Genomic DNA, 26,457 nt, shown 5'->3' on the forward strand with positions numbered 1-26,457 from the left:
GATAGAAGTGTAGGGGATCTGAACATCCATGGTGAAAATGAGGTGGTCGGAGCCAGGGACTTGGAAGTTACTGAGCATGAGAAGTGTGCAGATGCAGGTGGGAAAGGCCTGAACCAGAGGGGACAGAATGGAATCAAGGTATGAAGACACAAGATTCATGGGACGGGGCAGGCAGAGACAATAGGCCTACCCTGAGAGTCTGGTGTGTGGATCTTGGGTAAGGGGTGGAAGTGAGCAGTGCAGGGTAAAGGAACTGAGTCTGGTGGCAGTAGATTGGAGTTTGCCAGAGTTGATACAGCTGTTTAGTACGAGTTCCGACTTTATTCAGTGAATATTATTTGTCTTTTTCTGTTCAAGCCTATTGAGTTCCTTATCACTGGAAAAAGACCATAAAGGACTATAAATACTGCTGCTGCAAAACAACAAATTTCACATTATATAGAACAGTGATTATAAGCCTGATGCTAATTTGTTACCTAGATAATCTTGGTCTCTGCATTCCCCTTATATATCCCTTTATATATCCACCCTCCCAAACAGCCCCCACCCACCGCTGCAACTTAAAAGTATGCTCAGCCTGCTTCACCATAGGCTGTAACAACCCCCCCCCCCCCAGCAAACAGGCCACCTTCAAAAAGCAATGCCTTGCAAAGGCAGTATCCATTACTGAGGATCCCCATCACCCAGGACATGCCCTCTTTTCATTGTTACCATCAAGGAGGAGGTACAGAAGTCTGAAGACACTCACTCAATGTTTCAGGGGCAGTTTCTTCCCCTTGAACATCAGGTTTCTGAATGGACTATATTATTTTTCCAGATGAGGTGTCTCAGCCGAAAATGTTGACTACATTCTTTTCCATAGATGCTCCCTGACCTGCTGAGTTCCTCCAGCATTTTGCGTGTGTTGTTATTCTATTTTGCCTCTCCTTTTCACTACTTTTTAAATTTATTTTTTTTATACTGTGTGTACACAGACACATATTTCTTATTGTAATTTATTGTTTTTATTTTTATGTATTGCAATGTACTACTGCTACAAAACAACAAACTTCATGACATACACCAGTGATACTAAAACTGATTCTGATTCCTTACTTTCCCAGTTCAGGAAAGGAATTATTGACCTGAAGTGCTAATTTGTTTTTTTCTCTCTCCAGTCATGCTGCCTGACTTGCTGAGAATTTCTAGCATTCTTTGTTTTTCTAGCAGTGTGGTAAAAGCTGGCCAGTGAGGGTTGAAGATTTGCATCTCCCAGACAACCCTTCGATTGTAGCTGCTCTTCTGTTCACCGTGCAGTTATAGTGGACTTGCTTTCTTTTTCCCAGTAAAGTCTGGCACCTTGTTTTTAACTCAATAAAGCCACCTTACTGATGGAACTGACACCTTACACAACTAGAAGGAGCACTCACGTTGATCTCATTAGCCACTCCAGAACCCATAAATCCAGGTTTTAAGAAACTCATCATCCATCCATCCCTAAGGACTGTCCACAAAGAAAGAAGACAAAGGTTTGAATGATTACTCTTCCATGGAAAATTCTGGGATGAGAATTGCTTTGAAAAATCCTGACATCAGGAATAATGACAGTTCTTCTTTCTCGTCATTATTAATAATCTAAAGATTTATATTGAAACCAAATTGTTGATTCCCTATGTGTGTAGGCCTCTGTTAGTCTCGATAGACCATGGATTTGCCCCTTGGAAAGTTTCCAGGGCACAAGCCTGGGCAAGGTTTTTTTTTAATGGAAGATCGGCAGTTGCCCAAGCTGCAAGTCTCCCCTCTCCATGCCACTGATGCTGTCCAAGGGAAGGGAATTAGGACCCATACAGTTTGGCACTGGTGTCGTCATAGAGCAATGTGTGGTTAAGTGCCTTGCTCAAGAACACACAAGCAGCCTCAGCCAAGGCTCGAACTAGCGACCTTCAGATCACCAGACAAACACCTTAACCACTTGGCCACACGCCAACACTGATTCTCTATAAACTAAGAGTATATTATGCAAATTTGCACTGAGAACACAATTTCTATACTTGAAACAAACAATGCAATGCAACAACTTCATTGGTTTGCGCTAAAATTAATGCAAGGGCATTTGCATTTGTAATTGACTTGGACAATAGTACAAACTCCAAAAAGCTGAAATGTAAATATTCTAAGCCTTGTATACTATAAATGCTAAAATAATAATTTCAAGCTGAGCGTTAAAATGATTTTCTGTTTTAGACAATGGATTTAAATGCTTTATCTTCTACTGACAAGGTTCAAAGGCAATACAATGTGTGTAATAGCATTTAGTAGAAGCCTCACTAAGTGAGAATTTTTTGGCAAAATAAACATATGAATCTGAATGAGACCTGACAAACTATGATTTGCAGTGACACTGGCACTGCATCAGCAGAAGTCTAAATGCCATTGTGTTTATATTTTTTCTGTTTCATAACATTAGAGATTATGGAGGACTGCTAATATGGGCAGTTGTAAGTTTTGCACACAAACTGTACTGATCAACATCAGCCAGGGTTACTACCGAAAGCAAGAGGGAAGGAAGCCTTATTTGAGGTCATGCGTAACCACTGACGCTGGTCTGTAGCTTGCCGGCTCTTCACATCCAATGGATCACTTGCTGATCTGCCCAGGCAGAATTTACAACATTCACAGTTGGAGATGTTTATTGTGTTGCAGGTCAACCTTGAAAAAAACTGCCTGAACCATTGATTACATACACACTTAATCCACACCCATGAATCATAGAGACTGTCACACACTACACTCTGCTTCACAGAGCAGCAAAACAGAAAAGGCCAAGGACTACAATTCAATTTATCAATACTTTAGAAATCAGGTTGGACTTTTATTCTAATCTTTATAAATCTGAATTCTCTGATAGTACTATGACTATGAATAAATTTTTGCAAAGGTTAAACATATACCAAATTTCGATTCAAGATGCCGATATGTTAGATGCACCTATTAAACAAGAGGAGATAACCAAGGCTATATCCTCTACGTAATTAGGTAAAGCTCTGGGACCTGATGGTTATACGGTAGAATTTTACAAGACCTTTCATGAAATGCTTATACCACATCTTCATCAAATGCTTACCGACTCTACATCCTCTGGGAACCTTCCTAAAACTTTTTATGAAGCACTAATTTCATTGATTCCAAAAAAAAAGAAAAGACCCACTAGAATGTGTATCCTATAGACCTATTTCTTCACAGAATGTAGATTTTAAAATTCTCTCTAAGATTCTAGCAAATAGGCTTGAGACTATCTTGCCTAATGTTATCTCAAGCGATCAAACAGGACATTAAAAATAGGTATTCACATTTTAATATTTGAAGATTATTAAATATCATTTATTCCCCCTCAACCAAAGAATCAGAATGTATTGTATCTTTGGATGCAGAGAAAGCCTTTGATAGGGTGGAGTGGCCTTATCTATTCCAGGTTTTGAAGAGGTTCAATTTTGGTCCGGGATTTATTTCCTGGATTAAATCGATTTATCATGCCCCGGTAGCTGCGGTTTTAACTAATAATCAAAAGTCTCCTTACTTTAGATTATATAGAGGTACCCGTCAGGGTTATCCCCTTAGTCCTTTATTATTTAATTTGGCTTTAGAACCACTTGCTATTGTTCTTAGGGATTCTAATTCTGTGCAGGGTATTAGGAGAGGGGATATATTACATAAGGTTTCGTATGAAACATTATGTAAACAAGAGGAGATAGCTTATTATTATTAGTTGATTTATTAGTTTACATTTCAAATCCTAAGAAATCTATTCCTTTTATGTTATCTATATTTATGGAATTTGGTACTTTTTCTGGATATAAACTTAATTTACATAAAAGTGGATTATTTACTATTAATAATTATTCTAATTATTATGACCAAATACCTTTTAATATTGCCAAAAAACATTTTACTTACCTTGGTATCAAAATTACAAAAAATTTTAAAGATCTATACAGGTATTATTTCTTCCCTTTAGTTGAATATACTCAATAGGCACTTTCTAAATGGTCACCTATGTCGACGCCATTGATAGGTCGAATAAATGCTATAAAATGGTTATTCCGATATTTTTATATACATTTCAAGCAGTTCCCTCTTTTGTTCCAAAAGCATTTTTTGATAAAATAGATTCTTTGATTTTATATGTTTGGAATAATAAAAGCTCTAGAATGAATAAACTTTTATTTCAAAAATCAAAAAAAGGAGGACTGGCTTTACCAAACTTTAGATTTTATTATTGGGCAATTAATATTCATTATATTACTTTTCGGATTTATGATATAGACGACCAAGATCGCCCTTCATGGTTACAGGTGGAGGAAAATTCAGTAATGGGGTTTTTGTCAGCTTCTTTATTAGGAGCTCCTCTTCCGTTTTCGCTCTCCAGAATAGGTAGACAAGCTCTTAACCCTATTGATAAACATACTTTAAAAATTTGGTTTCAATTTCGTAGGTTTTTTGAATTAAATGATTTTTTACTTTCTAGTAATATTTATTTAATTTCTTTTTTAAACCATCAACTTTGGATAAGGCTTTTTTAACATGGAAAATTAAGGGAACAAAAGCTTTTTTAGCTTTTTTACAAGACTGTTTAATGTCTTTTTCACAGTTAATGGATAAATATCATATCTCTAATACACATTTTTTCAGGTATTTACAGGTTAGGAATTTCCTACGTGATTTTTTACCGAATTACCCCATGGCCTGATCTTCAAATTTGGTTTATGTTATTTTTCAGTTTAAACCTTCTCAAAAACGATTAATAGCTATCATTTATAAACAGTTAATGAATGCTCGCATGTCACCTAATGATAGGGTTCAACATAGCTGGGAAGTAGAACTTCAACATTCACTTTCAGATAATCAACGGAGTAAAATTTATTATTTAGTCAATAATTCATCTATCTGCGCTCGCCATATCTTAATTCATTTTAAGATAGTACATAGGGCCCATAAGTCCAAAGATAAATTGGCGCATATTTATCCGAATATAAGCCTTATTTGTGACAGATACAATGCAGAAATGGCTACTCTGACTCATATGTTTTGGTCATGTGTAAGTTTAAATAACTTTTGGAGGGATGCGTTTGGAATATTATCTAAAGTTATAGATATGGATGTTCATCCTTATCCATGAAGGTTCGGAAATGACTGCATGTGTTTTTTTTTTCTCTCTCTCGCTGTTTTTTCTAATTTTATCCTCAATTGGACTGACCAATCTTTCCTTTTCTTTCTTTTTTTTCCTTTCTTTTCTTTTTGTTTTTTGTTTCAGTTTAGTTAGTGGGTTTTTTTCCCCTTATCAATAAAATTTCCAATTTTTTTTATGATTGTTATGAGGAGTTGTAGTTTTCTTGACCATTGTATATATAACAGCATAATATTTTACTTATTTGATTTTGATATTATATACTTTTTGTTGTTACTATTGCTGTTTATATGTCTTTTATATTATCTACTTGTTAAACTCCTCTTCCGATTTGTATATTCTTTATTTGGAAATCAATAAAAAAGATTGAAAAATGAAATGAGAAATCAGGTCAGAAGCCTGCTAACTGCTGCGGGTATTTTGATGCAGGCAGCAAGACAGAGGCTGAGTGACCATTAAACATTCAACCTTTCTCCAGTCATACCACTTGGTTACCACTCCTTATTCAGTGATGACAAAATAGAAATGCATTCTCATCTCTACAGGTGGCAAGTTATGAGTGTGAAACATACCTTTACATTAAGGATGGGGAAATTGCATGTTGCTCTGACATTCCATTGACCTGTTCATTCTTAAATTGGTAGAATAACAGAAGGAGCCAAACATGAAAGATGCACGTGTGTTAAATTTGTTCCTCATCGTCTAATCCTGCCCTTATGTACCTCTGCATGTCTGCTTATTTCAATTCCAGCTAGTTATGAAATATGATTGACCAATTGATTAACTGATCAAACTGATAAAGAGGTTAAGTTTAAATCATTAATTGCAGCAATAAGCAAGGGGAATGAATATCCTACTAGGTCACAATACCCCATTATTGTAGAAGTACCCACAAGTTAGTTGGCTGGAATGTTTACGAAAAGAGAAGTAATTTATATCTGCCCTTGCAAATCCATCCTGCCCTTTTTGTTCTGGATTTCAAGGGCCTCTGACATACACAACAAGCAGGGTGAAGATGATGATCCTATCAAAAAGTAGTATCATTTGCTTTTCCCCAGCAGCTCAGAAATGGGTGCTCTAAGCAATGGAGCTGGAGGGATGGGTGCAAAGAAGCATGTAGGGTCAAGGAAACTGATGGAGCAGCAAGTGCAAACTAGTGGGGAAGAGCTATCCAGAGGTACATTGTCACACAGAAGCATAAGAAGAATGTGTGATGACAGATAAATAGTTAGCTGGTTTTTTTAATGGCCAGCGCTGCAAGAAGACAAAGAAGTCCAGCTAAGGTCAGTTCACTCCCTGAAGAGTTCTTCAATAACCTTTCTGCAGAAATATTTTTATTCACTACAATTATGAGTTCTTCTTTGGAGGAATTGTTTACGGCAAGAATCAGGCCATGGAAATTAACTCATCTTTTTACAGGAGCCTAGCCTGATAGCTGTGCTCTTCAGGGCAACATTACCTATAGACACTTAATAGTAGACACTGATATTGACCGGACTGCATCATATGTAGGTATAAATACAGTGGTAAAGTGATGACAAAAATATAGAGTACAAGAAAGTGACAGGAATGTACACGTTTGTCTGTTTTTACTGCTGTTGGTCTGTATCTGTATGTGTGCATTGAGAGTGCATAAATTATTCATCCTTAATCCTGCAAAATATTTTTCCCCAATTATGATGCAAACTGATGATGGCCCTTCCATGTATTACTCAAGACCTGTACACTTTTCAGCAAAGGTAAAGGTAAATTAAAATTCTACTGAAGATCTTTTTTAAGGATTACCTTATTTTGAAAACTCTTATGACAAGACAGATAACTCCGCATTGTGTCTGACCAGCTAATGGAAATTTTCCCTTAGTTTTCATAAATCACTAACCAAAAACTTGAGTTGAAGAATAAAATTCACTCTCAGGGAAGTTACATGAAAAAAGTAAATAAATAACCACATGATTTATTTCTTTATACATGTTTTCTTGATAACTGCACATGTGGCCTGGTTCCCATTACAGAAAGTTGTAGTACAAACAGTTTTCTAGGAATACACCTTCCACTCTCCTTACCACACAGTTTGCTTATATTTGTTTATTGCTGTAAATAATTGTTCTAACTCACACCTTGGGCAACAACGTATTGTTTGATTTTAATGACAGAGAAGATGACCACTCCCCTCCTAAACAAGCATCAGGAAGTGAATTAATCAGAATTATAATTTTTGTACAGGATATTAATTTTAACATTTTCCATATAAAATGTGGTCTATTCAATTTTAGTGACACAAGGAAAATACTATTAGATTCAGACTGCAAAACACATCACTTGGTTTTCCTGGGCCACAGGAAAAATGAACAAAGCCACACAATTATAATTATATTGTGATCACATTGCAAGACATTCTGCGTCAAAAAGAAACTTACTTTTCACTGTTGCAGTCCTGGTGCAGTTGTACAGGATGGCCAGCTCACCAAACACCTTGCCAGGTCCCATGGTGCACAGCTTAACTCCTTCCTTCGTCACTTCAACTTTACCCTCTAAAAGAAAGACATCAAACAAACACATTTATTTCCTGCTTAGATCAGTATGGTTCAAGTATCTCTGTTGAAATAACATCAGATGCTAATGTAAGCTTCTTAATTTTCTACCACCATTCTGAACTTGGGAAAATGTATTATAAAACCTCCGAGAGCTAATTGCCTATCTAACTAGTCCTGATGAAGGATCTTGGCCTGAAATATCGATTGTTTACTCTTTTCCATAGCTGCTTCCTGGCCTGCTGAGCTCCCCAGCATTCTGTGTGCACTGCTTAAGGCCTAACTAGACTGGACATGGATGAGACTTTTTTTTCCAGCACCTCTACATTCTTAGAAGTTTTTGAAGATTTGGCATGTCATCTAAAACTTTAATGAATTTCTACAGATATGTATTGGAGAGTGTATTGCTTGGTTGCATCACTGCATAGTATGGAAACACCAATGCCCTTGAACAGAAAAGCCTACAAAGAAATAGTGGGTGCAGCTCAGTCCATCACGGGTAATTCCCTCCCCACCATTGAGCACACCTACATAGAGCACAGTTGCAGGAAAGCAGCATCTATTTTCAGATACCTCCACTACCCAGGCCATGCAGTCTCCTCACTGCAGTCATCAAGAAGAAGGTACAGGAGCCTCAGGACCCACACTACATTCAGGAACAGTTACCACCCCTTAACCAAAAGGTTCGTCACTTAACTTCACTCAACCCATCACTAAACTGTTCTTACAACCTATAGACACACTTTCAACGACTCTTCACCTCAAGTTCTCAATATTTTTTGTTTATTTTATTATTATTACTCTTTTTGTATTTGCAGAATTTGTTGTCTTATGCATATTGGTTGTTTGTCCATCCCATTGGGTGTGGTCTTTCATTGATTCTATTATTCTTGATTCTTGAATTTACTATGAACGCCTGCAAGAAAATTAATCTCGGGTTGTTTACGGTATCATATATGTTCTTTGATAATAAATTTACTTTGAACTTTGAACCTTAGAACAGAGAGGAGGAAGAATTTCTTTAGCTCGAGCATAGTGGCTAAATCATTTCCAAAGATGTGTGTGGAGGCCAAGTCACTGGGTATATTTAAAGCAGACTTCAGTAAGCTCTTGTTTAGTAAATGTGTCAAAGGTTATGGAGAGAAGATAGGTGAATGGTAAGGGAAAATAAATCAGCCATAATTGAATGGCAGAGCAAATTCAATGGGCTGAATGGTCTAATTCTACTACTATGTTTTATCTTCTCTAGCCATAAATTACTGTCCATTTCCCTGCAAGGCTTGAAAAGTAATCCTTGTTAAAAAGTGAACCAGAAAATGTCAATCCTATACAATGAACATAAAAATATCAACATTTTTACAGTTTCTCACCAAGTTATGAGAACTATTTGTAAACCAAACATTTCACAAATTAGAAATGGTGCTGACAAAAATATAGTGTACAAAAAGTGACCGGAATATAAATGTCTGTCTGTATTTACTGGTGTCAATCTGTGTCTGTAATTGTGCACTCAAAGTGCATATATTATTCATCCTTAATCCTGGAAAATATTCTGTTCTTCCAAATTTGGTGCATTCCTAATACCCAGGTTAGGAACACAGATGAGCAAGTTTTCGGGACACCACTGGGACATTCAGGACTGTTATTTTCACAAGAACGCAAGGACACTATATCATTCTGTATCATTTCCATATCAATTTCACACCAATCTCCACATCATTATAAAGCACCATATGCAAATTCATACTCATATTTATGGATGATTCCCTCCTAACAAAGTGGGCTCTTGAAAATAGTCAAATTCTCTGGTAGCAGCACTCAGCAGCTGAATCTCTCTGATATTAACCTTTAAATTTACCGAAGAATGATTTCACACCCATCAGATCAATCTGCTGACGAATGAGACCACAAATAATTGAAAGACATCTTAACCAATCTTTTCTGTCTATGTGGAAGCTTGTCGAGCAGAAATCCAGCCAGCTTACTTTTTACTGCACGGGACAACAACCTTCAGCCAAGTGGATCCATGCCAGATCCCATCTAAGCAATTATATTGGTCCCATTCAAATTCTCCTTGTGGCCCCTCAACTTGTTCTTTCACATGTCCATCAACTCACTAAGTGGACATTTACAGTGACCAATTAATCTGCCAACACATCCTTGAGATGCGAGAAGAAATGGGAGCTCCCAGCAGAAACCTACATGGCCCTGTGGAGAACGTGTAAACTCCACAAAGACAGTTGAAGATTGAATCTAAGTCACTGGAGCTTTCGAGAGCACCACCTCAGGTATATCATTAACCTATCTAATCATTCCATAAATCAGAAGCATTGGATGCCAGCAAGACCTTGAAAAGTCAGCCCAACATTTTTTGTACAGTATATTCAATAAACTACTTCACAGCGATAAATATATCTACATCATAATATGTGTGAAAAGGTCAAAATTATAACCATATAACAATTACAGCACAGAAACAGGCCATCTTGGCCCTTCTAGTCTGTGCTGAACGCTTACTCTCACCTAGTCCCACCGACCTGCACCCAGCCCATTGATGCACCATCAATAACTCACACTGAGACGTAAGGCGAGATATCGGCTTTAATTGACTGGAAGAAGGAACCAGGAGTGAGTGTCCATCATACCATGTCCTGGAGACTGAGGCCGAGCGTCAGGCCTCAGATCGCCTTTATACAGGGGCCTGTGGGAGGAGCCACAGGAGCAGTCAGCAGGGGCGTGTCCAGACAGGCACATAGTTCACCACACCCATAACCCTCCATTCCTTTCCTGTCCATATACTTACACAATTTTACTTTAAATTACAATATCGAACCTGCCTCTACCACTTCTACTGGAAGCTCATTCCACACAGCTACCACTCTCTGAGTAAAGAAATTCCTCCTCATGTTACCCCTAAACTTTTGCCCCTAACTCTCAACTCATATCCTCTTGCTTGAATCTCCCCTAATCTCAATGGAAAAAGCCTATCTACGTCAACTCTATCAATCCCCCTCATAATTTTAAATACCGCTATCAAGTCCCCCCTCAACCTTCTACGCTCCAAAGAATAAAGACATAACTTGTTCAATTTGTTCAAAATTACATGAATTCATCTTCCTACTTTAATGGCTGATCTACCTATAGAATTACAGATATGTTTCAGGTGATAGATTTTAGGTACGAAGCCTCAATCTATGCCATTGTTCTTCTGCAGTGTACACTGGTCACTGCAATAGGAGGACAGGGTAGCTACATAATATCCTTTCCTAAACAGGAATAATAGCCCAAGGGTGGGGTACCAGAGACATTCTTCCCACTGTCAGGCCATACGTTAATAATAGCCAGTGCATTCAGGACAGAAGTAGGAGAGTATAAAAAAAGAAAATAAAGAAAAGCAGAACACCTTCAATTTCATTCAGCCCATCAATCTGCTCTGCCATCCCAACATGGCGGATCTATTATCCCTCTCAACCCCATTCTCCTGCCTTCTCCCCATAACCTTTTACGCCTAACTAATTAAGAACCAATGAAACTAAAAATAAATCAAAATAAAAGACAAAAAGACGCCAGTTAAAAGCAAGGTTAAATAAATAGGCTTTGAGTTGACGTTTCAAAGTATCAACTGAGTCTGAATGCTTTATAGTTTTAGGCTTTGACTTCCACAGTTTAGCAGCGTAGTTCAGAAAAGCTGACCTGCCAATTATCTTCTGAGGGAGACTGTTTAAATTTAAGAGACCAACGTGAAGAAGACGCGAGAGCTCGAGCAGGATTATAAAACAAAAGCGATCTGTGATGTACTCCAGTCCCAGACCATTGAAAGCTTCAAAAATAAGTAAGAGAAGTTTAAAGTCAATTCTAAAAGATACAGGAAGCTAATGCAGAGTAGTTAGAAAGGGAGTGATTTCCTCACTCATGCTGGTTCTAATTAAAAGTCTCACAGTGGAGTTGAAGTTTGTCAACAGATTACTTTGGAAGGCCAGTAAAAAGTGCATTGCAGTAATCTACCCTATTTGACATAAGGGCATGAATCAGTTTTTCAGCATCATTACAGGACAGAAATGAATGTATCTTTGCAATATTTGCAGTTATACCACCCAGGGACATGGGATATATTATTTTTTTTCTTTGTGACTGTATTTTTTTTCACAGATGTAACCATATGTGCTATTTGTGCTTTGTGCTATACGCTGTTAGTAATATGGGTTGTACCTTGGCTCCAGGGGAACGCTGTTTTGCTCGGCTATATTCGTGTATGGTTGAATGATAGTTCAACTTGAAAGTGAAGGATAGTAATGGTGCTCTGGTCACTTTATGGAGGATTTAGAATTCAAATCTGAATCAAGGTTAACACCCAGGCTTGTCACTTCTGATTTTACAAGGGGAGCCAAGTTCCCAAGTTTATCAAGAAGTTCAGCTCATTTAGCTGAGGGACCAATTAAAAGTTTAAAAGTATTCCCACTGCCATCGAAACAAGACATCAGTTCAGTAATGCAAAGCACTAGATAGGATGTACAGCTAATGTTAACAGCCAATGCCAACAGTCATTTACACTACAGTGAGCTTAGTAATTCCATGTTGAGTTGTTGAATATGGAAGAAGTTGGGTTGCTGACAGATTCCAAGCAGTTCTGACAGTTCCCTCCATCATTTCTTGCCACACTGTTGAATTCCCCTGTGCTTATGGAAATATTGCCTCTGCTTACCTGATCAAATACTTGCATCTCCAAGGGGAGGGTGTTCTTGTCTGCACATATCCCTGTTGTTTATCAGCACACAAATTCTTTTCTTCAACTTCTCTAGAATCCATGCAGTATTCTCGTAGAGACCAGAACAGTTCACAGCCATTAACTGTGTAAACTTATTTTTTGTTATAAAAATGTTTAATAGTAATTTAGTATTACAAGGAGGTATATTTTCATATCAAACATTAGCTTATGTTTGCGGTCAGATGCAACTTTAACATTTAAAAAGAGACCATCATTACATCATCTTCTGGACCAGGTAGGTAGCTGGAGTATTTTAAATGTATCTACGCTCCAATTTTACACATAACTTGGATGTTTTTTTAAAAACTTTCTTAAGGAACCTGCCACCTAAGTGAATAGTGGCATGTTTTATGAATGTAAAGGCCTCTCAGATGAATATTTTCTTGCCTTTGTTTGATTTCTAATGTGCATGTTTCTAGCATTAGAGGCAAGTTAATTACACACAGAATGGTGAGCGTATGTGGAATGCACTCCCAGAGGTGGTGGTAGAGGCAGATAAATCAGTGATTAATAAGAGACTCTTAGAAAGGCGAATGAATAATAGAAAAATAGAGGGCTATGAAGGAAGGAACGTTAGATTCATCTATAAGTAGGTTAAAATGTCAGCACAACATCATAAGCAGAATGGCCTGTACAATGCTGGAGTGTTCCATGTTCTATATTCTTTGTGGCAAGTGTTGGTTTTTGATTGGCAGCCTTGAAATGTAATGCAGATTTGTTTGAGGATGCTGTTGAGAAAATTAGTTTTCTCAATCTATCTGCAATGAATCAGCATGTTACACAACTGTCACTTGAGTGGATCAGGCGCATATTTGATGGGCACTTTGCATGTCTCACTCCTTTAGTATGATAGATTTTTTTTAAAAATATGATGGACAATTGATTGTTCATGGACTATGGATAGACAACAGATTAAAGGCCTTTAATGGTATAGGTTCTGCATACATGGTTCAAGTGCATTAACAAAGCCATTCCTGCTGACATTTTTTATCAAATGGAACAAAATCTGATGACCTCACCACTTGCAGATAGTAGATACATTAAACAAACTGATCACTACTGCCACAAAGTCATTACAGTTCAACTTGGGCACAGATACTGGTAAGAAATCTATGTGAATTTCCCTCATCTTTCTTTTATTTAAACAAGTCCTCCATTCAGTAAGATGGTTGCAGATTACACATTCAGCAGTTTCCTAATCAAGGCCAATATTTTACAGGGACAATACCAGAACTGATGATCAGAAAGAGCTGAACAGAATGGAGGTCTTTTCCACAGAAAATGACAATATGACCTAACAGAGGTCACTAAGACATTTCAAGGTTCATAACCACAACAAACAAATATAAAACAATCTAATTAATCCAGATTTCTTGAATTAATATGATGCTTTCTCAATCACCAAAAGCAACCCTCGGCTAAAATGCAGTAATTACTACAATGCTGATGATGTAGCCGTTGATCATCACACAGCAAAGTACCATAATTAGCCTTGTGATAATGAAAAATAATCTTTATTTAATATACGTAAGATAGCTATTAGACTGTACACAAAGTGTAACTTTACCAATCTCCCAAATAATGTAATGGAATCGTTTCCAATGGCAGTGCTGCAGTGAAGTGGTTAGCATAGTGCATTAGAGCACCAATTCTAAGAATGTTCAATTCCTGCGACTGTCTGTAAGGAATTTATACATTCTCCCCATGTGGGTTTGCTAAGGTACTCAAGTTTCCTCCCACTTTTCAACGATGTGTGATTAGGGTTAATGGTAGTGAGTCATGGGCAGGCGACATTGGCATCGGAAGTGTGGAGACACTTGCAGGCTGTCCCAGTACAATCCTACTCAAACGTAGGAGTACTGGTACTTCCTTGGCTCAACCACATGATATTCCGAAGAATTTCCTTCCTGGAGATGACTAGTGAGCCCTCTGCCACATGGAGTAGTTTAGAAAAACAACACCAATATACAAACAGGGAGATGGATAAGAAAATATTGAAGAAGTTTTAGAAAAGAGTGGAAATGAGATGACAGACATGAGAAGAAGTTTCTGGATCATAACTACTGGCAGAGGGCAGATGGGATAAATGGCTGTGTTTAAAATTCTGTGTAATACCTACACTATGAATTACTAAATGAACCTCAAAATTACATTTCTTGAAGTACTTCTGTCATTGAATTGTGTTTATTTAATGCAGACACAAGACTGCACATACTGTAATTTCTGGTCATAATGCAAACTTTCGATCCAAAACATCAACAATTCCTTTCTTCACTCTGATCTGGCTCTAAGCAGAATGCTTGTTGCTCTGAACGTACTTAGTGGCGCCCAAACCGTCTCAATCTCACAAAACTCGGGCTGCCAATTCCAAGATCGAAGCCCGAAGGTCGATCGAAGTCCAAAAGCTGGTGCCCTGAGTCTGCAAATCCCTGTGAGTCCACTGGAGGGAAGAGGCTGAAGATAGTCTGTCTTGGGGTTGGGGCACCGTGTGTCTATGTGGGTGGGTGGGAGTGAGGAACAGGGCTCGTTTTCCTGCAGTTGTTTCGTTGCATGTTGCGTTCTGCGCAACGTAGGATTACAATGTTGGTGCTAGAATGGGTGCCGACACTTGCGGGCTGCCCTCGGGAGTGCTGGTTGTTAAAGCAATGACACATCTGACTGTATGTTTCAATGTACACATGATAAATACGTCTGAATCTGAATCCTGTGGAATTTCTTCAGCTCTTTGCCTTCCAGTCATTTTCTGCAGAAAACTGTTGTGAACAGTATGAAGCTTCTGGATTTCATCCAGAACATGTCCCTCAAGGCAAATAAAGATACGATGCTTCTTAATGAAGACTAGAATGGATGCTACTCATGTGCTCACCTATGTCAAGTACATAGCTAGTCTCCACAGGAGCAGAACTATTCCTTGTCCTGTTCAAACTTCACATAGAGATCCAGAGATATAAAGTTAATTTCAGTTCCCTCATACTCCTCACAGAAGGCTGTGAGGTTAATTTAGAATGGAGGGGAGATTGCAGTAAGGTAGGCTAAAATTTCTATCAACAATCCTGTTCTGTGCACATCCAAACATATCTCACAGCAATGTAAATATCTTCTATTTTGGTTATCATGTGCTTCAAAGGATCTTATTAGAAATAATAAGAGATTCCATTCTACAGGACTGAAATGAATGGAAAAATTAAAGTAATGGAAAGGCTCAAAATTTGATGTATATAGCAAAGCTAACAAATGTACATAAGAACATAATCACAAAGAAAAGAAAATCTGCAGATGCTGGAAACCCGAGCAACACACACAAAAAGCTGGAGGAACTCAGCAGACCAGGCTGTATCTATGGAAAAGAGTACAGTCGACGTTTCGGGCTGAGACCCTTCGGCAGGACTGGAGAAAGAAAGGTGAGGAGTAGATTTTAAATGTGGGGAGGGGAGAGAAACACAAGGTGATACCGGGAGGGGGAGGGATGAAGGAAAAAGCTGGGAAGTTGATTGGTGAAGATACAGGGCTGGAGAAGGGGAAGTCTAAAAGGAATGCACTGACGGCCATGGAAGAAAGAAAAGGGGGGAGGAGCACCAGAGGAAGGCGATGGGCAGGCAAGGAGATGAGATGAGAGAGGGGAAAGGGGATGGGAATGGTGAAGGCGGGGGGGGGGGGGGGGTGGGAAGGAGAGCATTCATTAACGGAAGTTCGAGCAATCAATGTTCAAGCCATCAGGTTGGAAGCTACACAGACGGAATACAAGGTGTTGCTCCTCCAACCTGAGTGGCCCCCTTTGCAACAGTAGAGGAGGCCATGGATAGACATATCAGAATGAATGAGAAGTGGAATTAAAATGGGTGACCACTGGGAGTCCCCACCCCTATTCTCCTGGCAGACAAAGCATAGGTGCTCGGTGAAGCGGTCTCCCAATCTACGTCAAGAGGCCAAACCGGGAGCACCATACACAGTACATGACCCCAACAGACTCACAGGAGAAGTGTCGCCTCACTTGGATGGACTGTCTGGGGTCCTGAATGGTAGTGAGGGAGTTGGTGTATGGGCAGGTGTAGCACTTGTTCTGCTTGCAAGGATAAGTGCCAGGAGGGAGATCAGTGGGGAGGGACGAATGGACAAGAGAGTTGCATAGATCCCTACAGAAAGCAGAAAGTGAGAGGAGGGGGGGAAAATGTGCCTGGTGGTGGGATCCCGTTGGAGATGGCGGAAGTTCCAGAGAATTATACGCTGGGTGCGGAAGCTGGTGGGGTGATAGGTGAGGGCAAGAGGAAGAGATATGGTTGGGGGCAGTGTTGATGGTAGAGGAAGGGAAGCACCTTTCTTTGAAAAAGGAGGACATCTCCTTTGTTCTGGAATGAAAAGTCTCATCCTGAGAGCAGATGCAGCGGAGTCGGAGGAATTGAGAGAAGGGATGGCATCTTTACAAGTAACAGGGTGGGAAGAGGTATAGTCAAGGAAGCCGTGAGAATTGAAATTAATCATTTTAATTGATAATCAAATAGCTTTTCTGTTTTTCTCTCTGTTGTCGTACAGAATTCAATTCAAAATTAAAGTTGGGAGCAGAGAGAAGAGTTATGTCGGGGATGTTGCACAGTCAGTGTAAGCATCGATCACGAAAACTAGACAAATATTTCTTTCCAAAAAGACCTGACTTGGATGGCAGTTTATTCACTATTCCCCTTTGATCTTCTTCTGTCCCCACCACACACAGCAGTAATGAATTCCACTTAATTTTTTCTCTGTATGTAATCTCTTTCAGTCATTCATTCTTTCACCAAACTTTGCGCCCAAGAAAAGTCATTTCCACTTCTGTCAGCGTCTACAGCATTGGGGCATCAATATAACATAGCCACTACTGATTCAACTAAAAATTCAAAAGGAACTTCTTCACACCCGGTCATAAAAAATGAATAATGAGACACATTCTGTTTAACGACCTATTACAAAATTGATACAAAGAACAGAGTAATAACGAAGCAGCATGAAAGGAGGAAACTGAAAGGGTGAGATCACGTTCATTATGAAGAATATGATATCACCCCTTTGGCCAGATGGCCTGCTCTTATACTGTAGATTTTATGGTATTCTACTTAATCCTTTTTCCATCTAGTCTACTCTACAGTTACCTAATCCTTCATTAGCTCCTGTAACAGCTTTACAGAAGGAAAACATTTCAAATGTTAGCTATATCGACTTGCTTTCACTTTTGTGGATGACAGTGAGTTTATGAAAAGATTAACAAATATTGGCATTCAAGATGAAAAAGTACATACACTGAAGGTCAGGAAAGTCTCATGGACAGCAGCTGGCATGACCACTTGCAGAAGTGGGTTTAAGGACCAAAAGACAATCAAGTAGGAGAACAATTAGGTCGTTTGGCCGATCAAGTCTGCTCTCCCAGTTGATCCTGGCTGATTTACTTTCCCTCTGAATGCCATTCTCCTGCCTTTTCCTCATAATATTTGATGCCCTTCCTAATTAAGATCTTATCTCATTTGCTCTCTAATGGGGTACCACAGTAGTGTAGTGGTTAGCAAAATGCTATTGCAGCTCGGGGCGTTGGATTTCGGAATTAAATGGCAGCATCCTCTGTAAGTGAGTGTGTACATTCTTCCCGTATGCATGTAGGCTTCTTCCAAGGGTTCATCCCCCTTCCTTTCCAGCCCTGATGAAGGTTCTCAGCTTGAAATGTTGACTGTTTGTCCCTCTCCATAGATGCTACATGACCTGCTGAGTTCCTCCAGAATTTTATGTGTTACTCAAAAATGAAAGGAGGTAGCTTTCCTTGTAAAAGGACATTGGACAACAGGAACTTTCTTCATCCAAAGAGCAGTGATAGCTGGGCCAGTTTAAACTGTCAGGACTTCGATCGTTAGGTAAAAATATTGGATTTGTAATTATAATAAAATTCAGCCATAGTCCAAAAACTGGTAAGACAGGTTCAAGCAAATGTAAGGAGGAAGTACACTGTGACATGGGCAGACGCTTGGATGGATGGAAATTGCTGGGATAATTGTGAATATCATTTGGAAAACTCTACATGGAGCAGAAATATAATCTACACGGTATTATGAAGAAGCAAATGCAAAGGTTAGGAGCCTTAACTAACATTTAATTTTAACACATTTTTGATGATGTGAGAGGAAGTTAACAAGACTATTAAAAAAGCCAAGAGAAAGCTCAATGTTGTAAAATGCCATTAATTTATGCCAAGCCTTTTCAACTCTCTTGCTAGGCCCAAGCTGGAAGTTTATAAGCAGCCAGAACCATGGACAAGGACATGAGGAGCCTTCGTTAGTTCACCATTTTCACAGAATAGGAATAGCCGGCTGGTGGCGCAGTGGCATCAGTGCCAGACTTCGGAAGCAAAGGCCCCCAAGTTCAAACCCAGTCAGCACCCCCCAGGCACGCTTTCCATCCATGCCAGGTTGAGCACCAAGCTAGCCACTCAGCCTCAAAAAAAAACAAGGGTCGAGTCAGGAACATTCATACCGTGACCCGGTTAATCCGAAAGGAGACCAATCCTGACACTTTGTGCCAGACAAGAATAGCTGACTATCTCATGTGACAAGCTATAAAATGAAACAGAATAAGAATAGCCTCTGGCAAGTGGGCCAATAAACAAAAATCACATTGATAAAATTACTGCCATAGAAAAAAGAACTGTTCATACTATCATTTTGTTTCCTATGGTGGAATCTTCTTCTTCTGAGGCAGTCCCTCGAGAATGAGGATGACAGTCCAGTTCAAAGATACAGAAGATGCCTGTGCAAGAATTCTTTCATCGTGGGTGACCATTGTCCCTCAATTATCACATGGTAATGACAGGGCAAAGTCTTGGCCGAATGGTAAAGGGGCCCATGATAATTAGAGATCAGACCCTATTGCACAGACAGCACACAGAGATAGATGGACACATGGATCCATTCCGACAACACATTAACCATACTTGATCTCTTCCTCCACCTGCTCCTGCCCTATCCTGATCTCATTCCTACTTCTGTCATTCCTCCCTTAACTATCCATTAACTAACCCCCTCTCATTTCATCTCCCTCTGAGGTCCATCCTATTTCACTAGCAAAGGTCACCATGTGCAACACTGACCGTATGACTACATATGACGAACCTTGTTGAATAATTTTCCTCTGGTACCAGATAGTTTTATTACAAATGTTAAAGCATTTCCCATCTCTCTGTTGGGTACTAAGTAAGCAGAAGTCTGAAAAGTATCTACAGTGAGTTATGTATGTAATCATTCACAGTTCCCCAGAAACAATCCAACGTATAAAATGGGACAGTGCAAAATGTATGCAGTTATTTGCAAAGCATTATGAAGGTCCCTACGGGAGGAAGTGGAGTGACCTTGAAAAGTGTGAATTTTATTTGAAAATGTGTTACATTTAGGTAATGCCTTTCACAACTTCTGAATGTTCCAAAGATATTTTTTCCAAGTACTTCTGAAGTCTTTTGTAAAGTAGGAAACGAAACAACAGATTAATGATTAGCAGCGCACCATGCAGCAGTTCACCTGCTTATTAATAATCTTCACTGTGAAGTAAATGTAAATAAAAATTTCCATCAAAGCATTTTCATAGCCTTAAGATGCGAATGTTACACTTCATTGCTACGTGCAGCATTGTCTGCTGAGTCCCAGAATGACGGATACAAGATATGTAGAATTCATTTGGAATTTATTCTGCCTCGTTACTCTGATTTTGGAAAGGAGAATTAAAGCGCCAAAACACAAATGAATGAATCATTACTGCTGATAAATTGCATCCTTTGACTTTGTCCTGCTGCAGTTTTCTGGTTTACTTCATTCTCCTTCTCTTTTGCTTTAAAGGTGACTAGGAAGGTAGAAATAAAGCAGGATCGGAAATAAATCAACCATAGTGTATAAAAATATCAATAGGAAATGCAGAGCAAATTACAGAACAGCAGATCATCTCATGCAGTATTTATTCCAATGTGTATAATGTAACCTGACAGATATTTACAGTAACTTAGTCTGAAAGAAATTCCTGTCTTTTAGTAAAAGCCAAACAAAGTAGGACCGCTTTAAAATTATTGTAAACTCACAGAGGGTGCACACACATTCTAGAAGAGTCTGCAGAGATGAGTCATACCAGGAGAGTATGTCTTTTGATTTTCTACATCTAACTAATGTGGTTCAGTTCACTTCCCCAAAGGCCTGAGAGCTTCAGGGTGTCTCACATTTTGGATGTGCTAATGTTGCTTATTGGCTAAGTGGAGAGATTGCCTTCGTTCCTTATGTAAGAATTAGGAAAGAAATTTACTTAAAGGACAACTATCGAGCAAGCATTAAGTGTTGAGAAAATACAAATTGGTTCATGCTTTATAGAACAATTTTAAATGAAATGACTGAAATAGGTAATGCAAGCTGTTGGATAGCATTCTAATTTTTATGTTTTGAATTTCTACTGTCTTCCACTCTAACTCCAGCAAAAAAATCAGAATCCTGCGTTGATTCATTATTCCTGATTTACCAACAGGATAATATTTGATTATATTTTTAATAGATTATACAATACTAATTTCATAAGTGGCCTGAGGTAACATATTCTTTGTTCAGCTCTTTTAGAAAGACACCTAAAGGCAGATTCTCTGACATATGAATCACATAAAACTGGGCTATTCAGCTCATTGTGCTATTGACAGAGCTTTCAAAGAGACTTCTAATTTAGTCCCACACTACAACATTTTTGCCCTTGTAATCTGCAAATGAGCCTTCCAAGTTACATGTGGAGTTGTCCTTTCAAAGTCCCTGTGACAGTGTGCTCTAAATCTTTAAATCCCTTTTTGGAAAATAAATTTTTACACCTTTATCACTTAAGCCCCTCCTTGTACCTCCCAGAGGACCATGACTTGCCAATGAATATTGGCCATTGTCTTGCAGATGATCACCAACTTCATTTCCCCTCTCTACAATGACTGCAGCTCAATCCAACATAACCTACTTCTATCCCTCTCCGAAGAATCCACAAGCAGGTCTCTCCTGTCAATGTTTCAGTAGGCGATTATTCGATGGCTCCGAGCCTGTACTCGCTGGAGTTTATAAGAATGAGGAACATTTAAATATTTAAAAATTCAGAACATTGAAATTTACAAATATTGGAAGCCCTAGATAAAGTGAATGTGGAGATGTTTCCTATAGTGGGGAAAATCTAAGACCAGGGGCACAGCATCAGAATATAAGAACATCTGTTTAGAACAGAGATGAGAAGGAATTTCTTTAGTCAGAGGGTGGTGACTTTGTTGAATTCATTGCCTGCAGAGGTAAAGTGATTAGGTATATTTAAAGAGGAGGTTGATAGGTTCTTGACTAGAAGGGTGTCAAAGATTACATGGCAAAGGCAAGAGAATGGGAGAAGGATAATAGATCAGCCATGATGGACAGAGCAGTCGATGGGCAGAATGGTCTAATTCTGCTCCTATGCTGTACAGTCTTATGCTCTTACCATACAGAACTCATTTCTTCTTCCCTTGACTTTGTTTGTCTAGTCCCTTCTCACTTATATCCATCTCTAATGCTTTCCACCACATTGATAAGTTTCCAGTTTACTGGTCCTAAATTACTTCTCTTCGCATGGATATCCAATCCCACATATGGATCATCTGATGGCTCCTTGTTTCTATGTTGAAAAGAAGCCCAAGAGATCTGCTTTTACCACCACTTTCTATCAAGAAGCTGAACTCATTCGGACATAGAATTCTCCTTCAGCTCCTTACTTCCTCAACATTGAGGGTATAGACATGTGTAACTGGATGGGAAGTTATGTTCATTTCTTCATGGGATATGTACATATCTATTCAAGACTATTCAGCATTAGGACTAAATTCTGCATTCATGTAGAATTCAGAAATGTCAGTACCTTTCCTTCTGATTCTCTCCTCGATCTCGCACTCACATTGTCCATGTCTGGCTCTTCCCTGCTCTTGTTTGAAATTCCTGTCTCCATCTCAGAGAACAGATTAGTGACCTATTACAAGTCCACAGTCTCCAACAGCTATCTCAAAATCACTGGCCCCACCCTGCTTCCTGTAAGGAATCCATTCCACTTTTTCCAAATTTCATCCTATTTGCTTTTATAATAAGACTTTAACCACATAACAATTACAGCATGGAAAGAAGCCAACTTGGCCCTTCTAGTCCAGGCCGAACGCTTACTCTCACCTAGTCCCACTGGCCCGCACTCAGCCCATAACCCTCCATTCCTTTCCTGTCCATATACCTATCCAATTTTACTTTAAATGACAATACCGAACCTGCCTCTACCACTTCTACTCGAAGCTCGTTCCATACAGCTACCACTTTCTGAGTAAAGAAATTCCCCCTCGTGTTACCCTTAAACTTTTGCCCCTTAACTCTCAACTCATGTCCTTTTGTTTGAATCTCCCCTAATCTCAATGGAAAAAGCCTATCCACGTCAACACTATCTATCCCCCTCATAATTTTAAATACCTCTATCAAGTCCCCCCTCAACCTTCTACACTCCAAAGAATAAAGACCTAACTTGTTCAACCTTTCCCTGTAATATAGGTGCTGAAACCCAGGTAACATCCTTGTAAATCTTCTCTGTACTCTCTCTATTTTGTTGACATCTTTCCTAAAATTGGGTGACCAGAACTGTACACAATACTCCAAATTCAGCCTTACCGATGCCTTGTACAATTTTAACATTACTCCTATACTCAATGCTCTGATTTATAAAGGCCAGCATACCAAAAGCTTTCTTCACTACCTTATCCACATGAGATTCCACCTTCAGGGAATTATGCACCATTATTCCTAGATCACTCTGTTCTACTGCATTCTTCAATGCCCTGCCATTTACCATGTATGTCCTATTTGGATTATTCCTACCAAAATGTAGCACCTCACACTTATCAGCATTAAACTCCATCTGCCATTGTTCAGCCCACTCTTCTAACTGGCCTAAATCTCTTTGCAAGCTTTGAAAACCTACTTCATTAGCCACAACACCTCCTACCTTAGTATCATCTGCATACTTACTAATCCAATTTACCACCCCATCATCCAGATCATTAATGTATATGACAAACAACATTGGACCCAGTACAGAGCACTGAGGCACACCGCTAGTCACCAGCCTCCAACCTGACAAACAGTTATCCATCACTACTCTCTGGCATCTCCCATCCAGCCACTAATGAATCCATTTTACTACTTCAGTATTAATACCTAACGACTGAACCTTCCTAACTCACCTTCCATGCGGAACCTTGTCAAAGGCCTTACTGAAGTCCATACAGACAACATCCACTGCTTTACCCTTGTCAACTTTCCTTGTAACCGCTTCAAAAAATTCAGTACGATTTGTCAAACATGACCTTCCATGCACAAATCCATGCTGACTGTTCCTAATCAGACCCTGTATATCCAGATATTTATATATACCATCTCTAAGAATACTTTCCATTAATTTACCCACCACTGACATCAAACTGACAGGCCTATAATTGCTAGGTTTACTCTTAAAACCCTTTTTAAACAATGGAACCACATGAGCAATACACCAATCCTCCAACACCATCCCCATTTCTAATGACATTTGAAATATTTCTGTCAGAGCCCGTGTTATTTCCACACTAACTTCCCTCAAGGTCCTAGGGAATGTCCTGTCAGGACCCGGAGATTTATCCACTTTTATATTCCTTAAACGTGCCAGCACTTCCTCCTCTTTACTTGTCATAGTTTCCACAATTTTCCTACTTGTTTCCCTTACCTTACACAATTCAATATCCTTCTCCTTAATGAATACCGAAGAAAATAAATTGTTCAAAATCTCCCCCATCTCTTTCAGCTCCACACATAGTTGTCAACTCTGATTCTCTAAGGGACCAATTTTATCCCTCACTATCCTTTTGCTTTTAATATAACTGTAGAAACCCTTTGGATTTATTTTCACCTTACCCGCCAAAGCAACCTCTTATCTTCTTTTAGCTTTTCTTTCTTTTCTTTTTCAATCTTTTTATTGTTATCAACATAAGATTAACACATAGTTATTGGGATTACAAAATTAAAATGAACAAAAAAGGATGCACAAGCAATAAGTACAATATAGTTAAGTCTTCCCAAATCATTAATGATACAACTATCATATAAACGAAACAACAAAAATAAACTAGGTATAGCATGTTGAAAAAAACAGAAAAGAGAAAAAGAGAGAAAAAAAGAGAAAAAAATATTATTGCCCTAAGAAAAACTAATCTTACAAACTAAGCACTAACTAATAAAGAGAAAAAAAAGGAAAAAAGGGAAGGAAAAAATGGGCTGGTTATAGTATCTATAAAAAGACAAAGAATCATCAGTGTCCCCAACTCCGATCCTCTCAACATACATATAATCAAAACTGGAAAAATAGGATTGGAACAGGGTCGAATTACATCATGTGAAAATATTGAATAAATGGCCTCCAAGTCTTTTCAAATTTAATAGAAGGGTCATATATGACACTTCTAATTTTTTCCAAATTTAAACATAACATAGTTTGAGAAAACCAATGAAATATTGTAGGGGGTTTAATTTCTTTCCAATTCAACAAAATAAATCTTCTAGCCATTAATGTGAGGAATGCAATCATCCGACAAGCTGAAGAAGATAAATGAATTGACTCAATCATTAGTAAACCAAAGATTGCAGTAATAGGATATGGTTGTAAATCAATGTTCAATACCGTGGAAATAATATCGAAAATGTCTTTCCAATATTTTTTCAAAAGCGGACATGACCAAAACATATGAGTTAAAGAAGATACCTCAGAATGACATCTGTCACATATAGGATTTATATGGGAATAAAAACGAGCCAATTTATCCTTGGACATATGAGCCCTGTGCACTACTTTAAACTGTATCAATGACTGTTTAGCACATATAGAGAATAAATTAACTAATTGCAGAATTTTATCCCAATCCTCAATAGGGATAGTAAGGTTAAGTTCTCTTTCCCAATCATTTTTAATCTTATAAAAGGCCTCTGAACATATTTTCATAATTATATTGTAAACATTTGATATTACACCTTTCTGAAAAGGATTTAGTTCTAACAATTTCTCCAAAATACCCGAAGAAACAAGATTTGGAAAGGTAGGAAGTACAGTGTTTAAAAAATTCCTAATCTGTAAATATCTAAAAAAAATGAGATCTAGGCAAATTATATTTATTAGATAATTGTTCAAAAGACATAAAACAATTAATCAAAAATAAATCAGAAAATCATAGTATACTTTTAGTCTTCCAAGCTGAATAAGCTTGGTCCATAACAGAGGGATGAAAAAAGAAACTGGATACAATAGGAATTGCTAAAACAAACTGATTCAACCCAAAAAATTTCAAAAATTGAAACCATATACGTAAAGTGTGTTTAACTATCAGATTGTCAATTCGTTTATGCAATTTAGAAAGAGCAAAGGGAAGAGAAGTCCCTAAAATAGAACACAATGAAAATCCTTGTACAGATTTAGTTTCCAGATTTACCCAGTGAGGGCTAGGAAATAAATTCAAATCCCTTAACCAACAATTCAAATATTGAATATTAATTGCCCAATAATAAAATCTAAAATTAGGCAATGCCAATCCACCTTCCTTCTTTGACTTCTGTAAATATCTTTTACCTAATGTAGGATTTTTATTCTGCCATATATATGAGGAAATTTTTGAATCAACATTGTCAAAAAAGGATTTTGGAATAAAAATTGGTACTGCTTGAAATATATATAAGAACTTGGGTAAAACAATCATCTTAATAGCATTAATCCGACCTATCAGAGATAAAGACAATGGTGACCATTTAGTAAACAAACATTTAATCTAATCAATTAAGGGTAAAAAATTAACCTTGAATAATTCATGATTTTTTGTAATTTTAATCCGTAAGTATATAAAAAAGTCATTAACTAATTTAAAAGGTAAATTTCTATAAATTGGAACCTGTCTATTTAAGGGGAACAATTCA

General features: G+C 38.2%; 1 protein-coding gene across 2 annotated transcripts in view; it reads right to left on the bottom strand.

The window, feature by feature from the left end:
• prkg1b (protein kinase cGMP-dependent 1b) overlaps nucleotides 1-26,457 on the bottom strand; it is a 730,867-nt gene that overhangs the window by 542,765 nt on the left and 161,645 nt on the right. For both annotated transcript variants that reach the window (XM_059947430.1, XM_059947429.1), the window contains exon 3: nucleotides 7,582-7,695. In XM_059947430.1, coding sequence (XP_059803413.1) covers nucleotides 7,582-7,695 — 114 coding nt within the window. The remainder of the gene's footprint in view (nucleotides 1-7,581; nucleotides 7,696-26,457) is intronic.

The sequence above is a fragment of the Hypanus sabinus genome, chromosome 22 (assembly GCF_030144855.1).
Source record: "Hypanus sabinus isolate sHypSab1 chromosome 22, sHypSab1.hap1, whole genome shotgun sequence".
Classification (NCBI taxonomy): Eukaryota; Metazoa; Chordata; class Chondrichthyes; order Myliobatiformes; family Dasyatidae; genus Hypanus; species Hypanus sabinus.